The sequence below is a fragment of the Suncus etruscus genome, chromosome 14, assembly GCF_024139225.1.
Source record: "Suncus etruscus isolate mSunEtr1 chromosome 14, mSunEtr1.pri.cur, whole genome shotgun sequence".
NCBI lineage: Eukaryota > Metazoa > Chordata > Mammalia > Eulipotyphla > Soricidae > Suncus > Suncus etruscus.
Window position 1 is genome coordinate 2,761 of NC_064861.1, and position 12,676 is coordinate 15,436.

At 35.4% G+C, this 12,676-nt stretch overlaps 1 protein-coding gene across 1 annotated transcript in view; it reads right to left on the bottom strand.

Moving 5' to 3' along the window:
• Nucleotides 1-225: 225 nt before the first annotated feature.
• The window catches only part of SPINK5 (serine peptidase inhibitor Kazal type 5), a gene marked incomplete at its 3' end in the record, with an annotated part of 87,200 nt that continues 74,749 nt past the window's right edge, over nt 226-12,676 (bottom strand). The window contains 7 exon segments of the mRNA XM_049786525.1: nt 226-356; nt 9,025-9,103; nt 10,140-10,154; nt 10,936-11,063; nt 11,169-11,235; nt 11,237-11,259; nt 12,448-12,517. Of these exon segments, the coding sequence (XP_049642482.1) occupies nt 226-356; nt 9,025-9,103; nt 10,140-10,154; nt 10,936-11,063; nt 11,169-11,235; nt 11,237-11,259; nt 12,448-12,517 (513 nt within the window).

A 12,676-nucleotide genomic window follows, 5' to 3' on the forward strand; every position in this document is an offset into this window, starting at 1 on the left:
AATCCAATTAATTTTTTGTTTTCCTTCCACTAAGTAAAATACATAACAAATTTTCTCCAATAAGTTACTTGAATATTCTCTCCAGCACAAATATTCAAGATTATTTACAAAATCAAAATTCTGTTTACTATAGTCACAACATTTGTCAAACTTAACACATTACTGTGTATAATTGCAGAAAGTACTCTATATTGAAGGACACAATGATGTGACTTGTATACTTACAGATTTTCATGGCAGAGCATGCAGGGATTGTTGTATGTCTGACCATCATCACCACAGACAGGTTGCAAATTCTTTGGGCAAAGGTAACCCATCTTGGGCAATACTCGATACTGCTTGCACATCTCAGAATCCTGAACAGTCAAATAAAAAATAAATATTATCATTGACAATCAAAATAAATAAATTTGGGAAAACATTTATATTTTCTTATTTATATTTCAAAAAATTAGTAATAAAGAAATGTAACATTGGTCGAGCTCTTGTATTTATTACAATTTTTATTAGAGATGCTTAATTTCCTTATTTGATATTTTTGGTTAGAAATATGGTATCTAGGGGCTGGAGCAATGGCACAAGTGATAGGGCATCTGCCTTGCACATGCTAACCTAGGATGAACCGAAGTTCTATCCCCCGGCATCCCATATGGTCCCCAAGCCAGGAGCAATTTCTGAGCGCATAGCCAGGAGTAACCCCCGAGTGTCACCTGGTGAGGCCCCAAACCAAAAAAAAATATATATTATATGTAATATAACAATATTACATATAATATATATTTTGGTTTATAAATAATATAATGTAATGTAATAATATAAAATATAACATATATTATATATAAACCAAGAAGCAAGGAACACAATGCAGAGAACATATGTGGCAAAGAGCACAGCCAAACTGACCAGTATCCATAAGAAGAAAATGAGAATAATTATTTTGCAGAAAAGAATATCTCCCTCAAACACTATTTTTATTTTTTGTTTTTATGTTTTATACCTCTTGATTTATTATGTTCTTTAATTGAACGACCATGAGATACATAGTTACAAAGTTACTCGTTAGAGTTTCAATCATACAATGTCCAATATTCTTCATTTCTTACCATCAGTGTCCCCAGTTTCTTTCCCACCCATATCCCTGCTCTCTCCCTTGCCTATCTCTGAGACAAACATTTTTCTTCTTTCCCTCCCTCCCTCCCTCCCTCCCTCCCTCCCTCCCTCCCTCCCTCCCCTCCCCTCCCTCCCTCCCTCCCTCCCTCCCCTCCCACCCTCCCTCCCTCTCTCCCTCTCTCTCTCTCTCTCTCTCTCTCTCTCTCTCTCTTCTTTCTTTGATTTTTTCTTCAAGACACTCCTACCATGAACTGGACCTCTGTCCCTCATTCCTATTGTCTTGGGTTATTATCATTATATTACCATATAATATTTTACCATATATTATTATATAATATTTGGATATTATTACCATATTATATAAGCACCATATATAATATTACATATAATATTACCATATAATATTTTTGGGTCACACCTGGCAGCGCTCAGGGATTACTCTTGGCTCTATGCTCAGAAATCGCTCCTGGCAGACTCGGGGTACTATATGGGATGCCAGGATTCAAACCACTGTCCTTCTGCATGCAAGGCAAATGCTCTACTTCCATGCTATCTCTCCGGCCCATCATATCATATTTTTATGTCCAACAAATGAGTGTGATAATTCTATGACTATCACTCTGATTTTTGACTAATTTTGTTCAACATAACACTCTTAATATTTATCTATGCATAAACAAATTTTATGAGTTATTTTTTCTAACAGCCGTGTAATATTTTATTGTGTTGATATACCACTGTTTCTTTATTGACTCTTCTGTTTTTGGACACTAGCTATTTTTAGATACTGGTTATTGTAAATGGAGCTGCGATGAACATAGCTGTACATAGGACTTTTCTTTTTTTTTTTTTTTTTTCCTTTTTTTTTTTTTTAATTTTTTTTTTATTTAAACACCTTGATTACATACATGATTGTGTTTGGGTTTCAGTCATAAAAGGAACACCACCCATCACCAGTGCAACATTCCCATCACCCAAGTCCCAAATCACCCTCCTCCCCACCCAACCCCCGCCTGTACCCTAAACAGGCTCTACATTTCCCTCATACATTCTCAATATTAGGACAGTTCAAAATGTAATAGGACTTTTCTACATTGTGGTATTTTGAGCTCCTATAGCATATTCATAGGAGTGATATTGCTGGGTCATATGGGAGCTCAAGTCTAGTTTTTTAAAGAATATCCATAATTTTTTTTCAAAAAGGCTAGAACAGTTAATATTCACTTAATCAATGAATGAGAGTCCCTTTCTCCCTGCATTTGTTCTAGCACTGGTTGTTCTTGTTTGATGAGTTTCAGTCCTTGTGATATGAGATGATATTTCATTGTTTTTTTTTTATTTGCTTCTCATGAAGATTAATTGTGTAGAACGTTTTTTCATTATATCTTTGGCAATTTGAAGAAATTAATTCTCATCACTTCTTCCTATTTTTCCATGGGGTGAGATTTTTTCTTGTTAAACTCTACCAGTGCCTTATATAGCGTATGTATCAACCCCTTTTCAGATGGGTACTGTTTCAATAGTTTCTCCCAATGTATGAGCAAGCAGTCTTTGTATCCAAGTCAGCATTTCCTTTGAGGTACCAAAGTTTCTTAGTTTAATGTAGTCTCATTTTTTTTTTTATCTTGCTTTTACTAGCTTGGTCATTGGTGTCTTATCCTTGAAGATCCATTGAACTTCAATTTTATGGAGTGTTCTGCCTTTATTTTTTTTTCTCTGATGGTTTCAGGTACAATATCATGATATTTAATCTATTTTGTTTTGTTTTGTTTTGTTACACCCGGCAGCGCTCAGGGGTTACTCCTGGCTCTATGCTCAGAAATTGCTCCTGGCAGGCTCAGGGGACCATATGGAATGCTGGGATTCGAATCACTGACCTTCTGCATGAAAGGCATGCTATCATGCTATCTCTCCGGCCCCTATTTAATCTATTTTGACTTGACTTTTATCCATAGCATTAAAAAGAGGTCTGAGTTGAAAGGCTGTGGTTTTTTTTTTTGTGTGTGTGTGTGTGTGTATTGATTTTGAAGCTTGCCACTTTACTCTTCAAAATTATTTTTTCTAGACTATTTTTGTATAGTATTTAGTATTTTCTAAATATAGTATCATGCCAACTGCAAATAGTTAACAAGCCTGTCTCTTGCTTTCCTATCAGGATGTTTTTGATAACTTTTTATTGCCTTATTGCTATGACAAGTACTTTCAGCACTATTTTGCTGTTGTTGTGTTTTTTTTTTTGGGGGGGGTCACTCCTAGTAGCACTCAGGGGTTACTCCTGACTTTGTCCTCTGAAAGTATTTCTGGCAGGCTCAGGAATGATATCTTATGTCGGGGATTGAACCAGGTCCACTGCATGCAAGACAAATGCCTTACCCATTATGTTATTGCTCTGGCCCCTATTAATATTTTTAATAGATGTGGCAAAAATGGGCAAACTTGTGCTAGGTCTTAGGTGAAAGGATTTTAGGTTTTCCCTTTTGACAATAATGTTTGCCACTGTAGTAAGTAGATTTGACTATATTGACTTTAGTTAACATCTATTGATCTGATCATGTACTTTTTATTGTTTCTTTTATACTGATATTGACTTTCATATACTAAACCATACTTAAATCTCTGGGAGGAATCCTCTATGAACTTTTTGATAAATTGATGAATTCTTTGCTTGCACTTTGTTGAGGATCTCTGCATCTGTGTTCCTAAAGAATATTAGCCAAAAAAATTCTCTTTTATTGTGATGTTTCTGCCAGCTTTTGGTATCAAGGTGATATTCATAGAAACTGGGAGCATTTCTTTTTCTTAATTTTCTTCAAAGAGACTGAAAAGGATTGGCAGTAGGTCCTTTCTAAAGGTTTCAAAGAGTATATTACTGAATCTGTCTGGGCTAGGGTTTTTGTTTTGATTTCTATTTGATTCTATTTTCTTTTGATTTCTATTTCAATTTCCTTGATAGTGTAGGGTTTATTCTGGCATTCCCCATCATCTTGGCTCAAACTTGGGAGGTTATAGAAATACAATAATTTAATACTTTCTTCAAGGTTCTCTCATTTTTGTGGCACAAAAATTCTGAAAATGATCTCTGATCACCTTTTGAATTTCTGTATTATCTGTAGTGACATTCCTCATTTCATTTCTGATTCATATTATTAGTATTTTTTCTTTGTGTCTTTCATCAATTTGTTTATTTTTCAAAGAACCAACTCTTGTTTTCATTGATCTTTTATATTATTTTTGAGGTCTCTTATTTATTTTACTGTTCTAAATTTTACTACTTAATCATGCCTGTTCTTCACTCATTTTGTTGGTCATTTTCCAAATTCTTTAACTGTGTTACTCTGCATTTATGAGTTTTTTTTTTTCATGAAGGGTTGTCTTTCAACATTTGCCTTTGAGTATGTGTTAGCTCTGATTATTCAAATGTGTTTCTTGCAGGCAGAAGATGTTGGATTCAATTTTCTGATACGTTTTTCCACTCTGTGTCTCTTAATTGTTTTATTTAATCTTTGACATTAAGAGAGATTATTGTCATGAAATTTTTTAGTGTCATTTTGTAGAAGTTTGGTATGTTTTGGAGAATGTTTGTTTTAACTTAGACACTCCAGTTATTTTAAGGTTGGTTTTAAGCCTGTAATGTTCCTGAATTGGTGCTTATCCATGAAGTTGTGTATCCTTCTTTCAAACTTAAATGAGAAATTGGCTAGGTGAAGTATTCTTGGTGAGGCATTCATTTCATTGAGGTTTTCACTATATGTCACCATAGCCTTTATGTATGAAGGGTTGACTGTGATAAATCTTTTCTAAATCTTAAGGATGCACCTCTTTATGTAATTTTCTTTATGATCTTACTATTTTAATATTTTATCTCTATCAATATATTTCATAAATCTGACTAGGATGTGCTTGGGGGTGTTTTTATTTGTGTCTCTTTTAGCTAATACTCTTTGAGGATCCAGGATGTGATTGCATGGTCTCTTTGGTCCCTGGAATTTCTCAGTAATGATATATTTGCCTATTGCTTCTTCATAGGAGTTATCTTCTCCGAGACCCCAATGATTCTTATACTGTTTTGTTGAATTTATCCCAAATTTCTGTTGTCATTTATTTATTATTGAGATTTTTTTCACCTTTTCTTTGTTTATCTTAAAACACTTAAATTTATGTTGTTCTGGAGGTATTATGCAGGTACTCTTTGAGCTCACTGATTTTGTACTCATAACTTTTAATCTGGTGGTGAGACCTGCCAGTGAATTTTTTATTTCACTAACAAAGTTTTTCAGTTCTGTCATTTCTGTTTGAAGTTTTTTCATTTCTACTTTCATATCCTCTTGTGTCTTATAAGCTGTCTGTTTTGTGGTTTCTTTGAGTTCTTTGAACATCCTCAACATTTCCTCACTAAAATCCTGTCATAGGGGTTATATAGGTGTCTTAATAGCGTAGTCTTCAGAACTACCATTCACTTAGTATGCTTGTGTGCTGTGTTATTTTCCATTGAGACCTTTGAAATGTGGTGGTGTTTATTTTAGTGTAGCTCATTGACTAGAAGAGGAACACCGACCTGAATTGGAAAATGGTTCATCTGGGTTACAAAGCAGATCCCCAACTGCCAATCTCTCTGTCTATCTCAGTTTCTTAAGACTTTTACAAGATTTTTCTTAAACAAATAATTCCATTTTACTCAAGAATCAGAAATTCCAGTTGATTCTGAGCCAACTGGCAGGAAGTTCTATCCAAAGGCCCATAGGTATGGTATTAATCAAGCCCTAGGGTGCCAGGATACTCAGACTAGTCCTCATAATACTACTTCCACAACTGCATGTGAAAATGACCAGGGGACTATTTTGTGCCAGGAATGTAACTTGGTTATAACTGTTATACTATTTATTGGCCCTTATATGAAATGATATTTAAATATATATATATATTATTCACAAAAGCTGCAATATGGAAACTACTTAATTATACACCAATAGGGGCCATAGTGGTAGCTTGGAGTGGTAAGGTGTCTGTCTTGCCTGTGCTAGCCTAGAATGGACTGCGGTTTGATCCCCTGGCATTCCATATGGTCCTCTAAAACAGGAGCAATTTCTGAGCGCATAGCCAGGAAGAACCCCTGAGCATCACCAGGTGTGCCCCCCCCAAATTATACATCAATAGCTGCATTGAGAATGAAAATAAAATATATATTCATATTATATATTCAATGGAATATTACACATCTACAAAAGTGAAGAAAAACTTAAAGGCTAGGTTAAATAAGTAGGAAAAATGATAACCAATGGTGTCACATGTGGAATTTTAAAAAGTTAAACTCATAGAAACTGAATAATAAGAATGCTGTATTATATTAAAACAATACCATATAAATAATATTATACTATATTTAAAAATTAGAATATAAGTCTAAAATGTTTAGACTATCAAAATATTGTAGTTATGTGAAGTGAATGAAATGTTAGCTACTTTTTCAGTATAGAAATGCATCAAAGAAATGCATAGTGGGCTGTCACCTTGTCTTTCACTGGTCCAGCTCCACAGACTTACTCTTTTCTCAAAAGGGATGCAAACCAGGCCATGAAAAATCATAGGAATACTGACCACACAGCTAGAATCTGGCAATCTTGGGAGGAGAAAGCAGATCAAGGCCCTGAGATGCTAAAAGTATTACCTATAATTGCCACCTTACCGATAGCCCTGATTTTAGACTCCTCTACAGTTCTCTGCAGAGACATCAATCTGACCAAAATCCAAGTATGCCAGGTATATATAATACCAGAACTGTTTTGGAGTGATTGTAGAAACCCTTTTCCAATGTTGCACTACTTCTGAAACCTGGCAACTAAGAACATGCCCACAAAACTGTAGTATCAGTAATAATACTTAAAATTTTTGGACCATTTCACTTCATTTCATGCTATCATTCCCATATTAACACACCAATTTAGATGCCAATATGTAGCTGAGGTCACTTAATGCTCAGAAACAAATGAAATAACAGAATGGTCAGCTAGAAACAAGGGCTGACTAAACCTTCTGCCAAAATCTTAATGACCTCATTGGAGATAGAATTTTCACAAATTTGCTTGTCACTGTACTTTTAAATTTTTTCTTTCTCTTCTTTCTTAAATAATTTTGCTCTCACTTATCTGGAAACAAATATATTATGGTGAACTATGTCAACTATATGATACATGTTCTTTAAATAAAGTAAATTTAAAAATGAAACATAGGGGCAAAGGGAATTTGCTTTGCAAGCTGCCACTCTGGGACGAACCCAGGTTCGATGTCCATATGGTCCCCTGAGACTGCCAGGGGCGATTTCTGAGTGCAGAGCCAGGAGTAACCTCTGAGCACTGCCGGATGTGACCCAAAAAGCAAATAAATAAATAAATAAAGATAAATAAATACATTTTGTATTTACATGTACATTATATTAGTTAATTATGCCTTAATAATTCTGGCAAAGAGGTTAAAATAGGCTTTATGATAGCTCATTTTCATGCTAATAGATTATTAATTCAATATCTAATTAATTACAGAATGCAATTTTTACATATTTCACTAGACAACTCATCTGCCACATTGAATTGGACAAATAATTAAGAAAAATTTATGCTGTACAATTGTTCTTTTTCCCTGTCTAGGAGCCAGTTTCCCTTTTAGGACAGTCCAAAAGTCAAAGTTGAATACATTTCATGCTCTCATAGGCTCCTTCCTTCCTTTAATTCTTGATTTTGTCAAAATTTTAAAAGGACAATCTTATTAGGTTGTTACTATAAAATAAAAATTACTAGCAGTAATGAGCTATATTTTATTTATTTATATTTGTTCTGGAAGCCACAGCTAAAAGTTCTCAATCCTGGCAGTGATCGGGGAATCATATGCCATGCAAAATATTAAACTAGAATCAGTTGCATGCAAGGCTAGTACTTTAATATCTATACTTTCCTTTTTTATCCTTCAGCCTACATTTTAAATAAAAAGTTTTAGAGCAATTGTACGGCAGAAAGGGCTCTTACCTTTCACCAACTGACTCAAGTTAAATCCCTGGAGACATATATAGTCCCTTGATTTCGTGATCCTTGAGCACAGAATGGGAAAATAATCCTTTGCACCACCAGGTGGTGATCAAACCAATAGCTAAAGATGATTGATAGATAGATGGATAGATAGATAAGATAGATATAGATCATAGATTGGCAGGTAGGTAAATAGGTAAGTAGGTAGATAGATAGATTATATAGGTAGGTAGATAGATTAGATAGATGATAGGTAGATATAGATAGGAAGATAGGTAGATTTTTAGCATCATATATTGCTTATTGCTAGCTCAGCAGTTTTGCAGTCTAATGGGGAATGAATTTGCCTTGTGAAGGGGAAAGAGCGGAAGATGAATATGAATGAAACCTTTAGATCTATTCGGAGGATTGAGGATCCTTAATTTGGCTTCATATAATGTAAATCACAGAATTTTTCAGAATTCTTTTAAAGATTCTAATTGATTTAGAGCAGCTAGTTTCAAAAAACAATAAATAATGGTAATCATCATCATCATAATGAACAGATGAGTAATATCAGAACCCTTATTATACAGAGGTTACATTTACTGCTTACAGATCTGACACTATAAGCCTTTGTATATCTATTTATGGAAATTGGGTATGTGGTAGGCAAAGGATAACACAATTATTTCAACATTTGGCAAATGAAGCTAATAAATACTTTTTTAGAAATAGTTAAATTAATCTTTTGTCTCTAGAGGTGTAAAGTCTTGCAGCATACCACCAAGGTTTACTCCTGAGCACAGCCATAAATTGTTCTTGAGCATCACACTGTGTGTGGCCCAAACACCCTCCTCTACTCCCCTTTGACCACCCTACCCTTGTAAAAGATTAAAAAAAAAAACATTATTTTTACCAGAGAAGACCTGCTGGGTTCCAGAACGTCTTCCTCTTCTGAAGACCTAATATCGGCTGGTTTATCTCTGGCCTTTTGACTAAAGAAGGAAACAAAAAGACAAAATTAAAATGACAAAGAATAGCTCCTATAATTTAATATAAAATATTTTAATATAAAGTTGAAAAAGCATTCAATGGAGAATTACAAGAATTCTATAATAAGAAACACAATTTGGGGTTGATTTAGAACTCATGGTTCAATATATGTCTTATTTTGGGTAGTGGTTGATAATCCTTTATATTAAATTTGCAAGAATAGGAAAAAGAGAGTATTGCTTATTTCTACCTCAAGAAACATATTATGAAGAACTTAAAAAATGACTTTTTTTGAGGGAGAGGGGCAAAGGAGAAAAGGGTGAGGGGGGAGGAGAGAGAATGAGAAGGGGAGGGAGAGAAAGGGGGACAGAGAGGGAAGGAGAGAGAGGGAGGAGAGAGAGGATATGGAGAGGGGGAGAGAGGGGAGGGAGAGAGGAAGAGAGAGGGGGACACAGAGAGGGAAGGAGAGAGCGGGAGAGAGAGGAGAGGGAGACAGAGGGGAAGAGAGGCAGGGAAAGGAGGAGAGAGAGAGTAGGAGAGAGAGAGGTGAGGGAGAGGTGGGAGAGGGGGAAGAAGAGAAAGGGGGAGAGAGAGGAGAGGGAAAGGGGGAGGAGAGAGCGCGGGGAGAGAGGGAAAGGGAGATAGAGAGGGAGAGAGGGAAAGGAGAGAAAGAAGTGAGAGGAGGGTGAGAGGGAGAGGGGGAGAGGAGGGGAGAGAGGGGAAGAAAGGGAGAGGAAGAGAGGAAAAGGGAGTGAGAAAGGAGTAAGAGGGAGGGAGAGAGGGAGCAAGAAAGGGAAGGAGGGAGAGGGAGAGAAAGAAAGAGGGAGAAAGGGAGGGAGAGAGAGGGAGAGGGAGGAAGGAGAGAGAAGGAGGGAGGGAGAGAGAGAGAGAAAAAGCAAAAATGACTTATTTTTATTATGTGTTCACAGTAGTTTTCACATGATGATAATCATCTGTATGTATCATTGTTCATCAGAATAACTGAAAACTATTAAAAAACATTAGGCACTGGAACTAATTTAAAGATTAGAGGTGTACAGAGAATTTTTGTCCCTTTCCCCAATAAAACCTCTTTATTGATTCTAATGTAGAGAAAAAAAGATCTAGAACACACTTCTTAAATGGTGAGTCACAACTCTGTAGGGTGGCAAAAAATTTGGCAACTGCAAAAGTTTTCCAAATGTGAAACTCACAAGAATTAATTCAAAAACAAATATGCAATGAATCCAAGGTATTTATGTCAGTACTTGACCATGTTGCAATCCCTGGGTGAAAAGGAGTTGTAAATGAAAAAGTCTGAGAATTCACATTGTAGAATACTTTCCTGTAACTATATTCCTGAGATCTAGCAATTAAAATATGTAAGTCAAATAATGATTAGATTTACATCTGAATTTTCATTGCCAAAACTTATCATGCCTTCCTTAATATCAGGTATCCCGATTTAAGGACACTAAGGCCTTGATTAAATATATCATCGATTTATGTGAACCTGGAAGTTTCTAAAATTCTGTTCCCTCTTCCCTTGCCCCTTAGTTTAAAAAGATATTGTTTTCTAAGTTGCAAAAGACTGCAAAGGATTTAGGTTTTCTATATGTCTTATACTATTTCCTCAAAATCAGGCAAAATAAATCAATTGCCCAGAGAAAGACAATTTTAAGGAAGAAGCTAATGTAGAAGACAAGTCACATGTTGACTTCTAACAAAGCATACCTAAAACATTTGCAGTGTTATCATGAAATGCAGTTCTATCTCAATAACACTTACTTAACAGTTACTTCCCAAATGTAGGTTATTTTTGATGTTTATACACAAACAGTATCCTCTAACTTACAGGATATTTCTGCACATGTAGCACCTGTTTTTGTACCATTTTCCATCAGCACCACGTACTGGGTGATTTTCTTTAGTGCACAAGAGTTGATCATTCCTCATGTATGTTTTAAAGTTATTGCATTCATCCTAGAAAAGTAAAAAGGGAAAGTGAACATGGTTTTTTCTTCTCAGCTTAGTAGCACTCCCAAATTTTGTTTTAGGGGGTCTTCTCTTGATTCTGGGTTCACACACTCTGGACTTAACCCTGGCAAAGAAGGACAGTGAAGGCCCAGACTGTCTAAACTTCCCATCCTGTTTAGTTCTGAGCATCTCTACAAAGCTTCTAAAAATGTGGACATAAATAGTGAAAAATAGACTTCTAGTCTTATTCCTTCTTCAGTCTTTCCTCACAATATCTACTTCCCTGTCTTTTTCACAGGAGGTGTAATTTGGACCAAAGAACAATCTAACAGGAACTAAAACTAAAATTGTTATCACCATTGAAAGACTGAATGCAAACATCTCCGCAGCCTTAAAAGGTAAAAATGGAGAGCGTCCCTGGGATTGATTGGGATCCTGTAAGTATCCCCCAGCCTTCCAGGAGTGATTTCTGATCACAAAGCCAGGAGTAACCCCAGAACACTGCCAGGTGTGACCTCAAAACAAACAAACAAAAAACAAACAAAAATAAAGGGTAGCATTATATATATATTTATATATATACACTATTGATTCATTAAGAAAACTATCTGAATAAAACAGAAAAGTAAAATATCAAGAATTGATCAGGGCACATAGGCATGCAGTATCTGGGTTGGATTTTCAGCCCTACATAATTCTCCAAGCATCTTGAGATGCAAACCTGGAGACCAGGAGCATGACAGTATCTAAGCAACATCAGGAAATCATTGTTGGGTAATTGTACTGAAATTCTGTCTAGATTGTCTGGGAATCTCCAGTGAAAACCCCTGGACTTCATGAGAATCTTTGGGAAACAGCTTCCAGTCAAAAAAAAAAAATCAAGGATAGAAACTAAAGGGAAGACTTTGAGATTGGATTGTACTAACTGAGTAAAACCAATGTGAACAAGCTACTTGAAGTCACGTTTCACAATTAAAGATGACAAAAAGAAACATGTAATTGAAGTGGTAAAGAACTGCACCATTTTCAACCTACACTTTTCCCAAAGAAGAGAACTGAAGCAATAACTGGCACACGTATTATAAGTTAATTCTCTACAGAATTAAGAAAAAAAAAAGAGGCTGGAGAGATAGTATAGCAGATAAGGTGTGTACCTTACTAGGGATAGACTAGTGTTTTCTTTGGTTACCCAAATTCCTACCAGGTGAGACTCCAAGAGATGTCAGGAATAAGCCCTGAGCACTGCCAAGAGTGTCCCCCAAAGCAAAATAAAATTAAATAATTATCAAATGCTGAAAAATCTGGAGGAAAATGCAATTTCCTGAGGGTGAGAAAGAGAACTATTCTGACATCTTTAAAATATAACTGTTGGGAAAAAAAGGGATATGACCTTTGCATCATTTGTTGGCTTGGTGCTTGATTTTTCTTCATCCAGTTTTCTTTCACTAGCCTCTCTCTCACTGCAGAATAAAAGAGTGTAGTTTTTCAGAAATTATTATTGAGAGTTGTTTTAAATCAAGTATTTTACAATTTTAAGTATTAGAAAATCAAGTATTTTCCAATTTTCAACAGTTTTCTTATATTAAAATGTTATTTTCCTCCTCTGTCATAATATATTT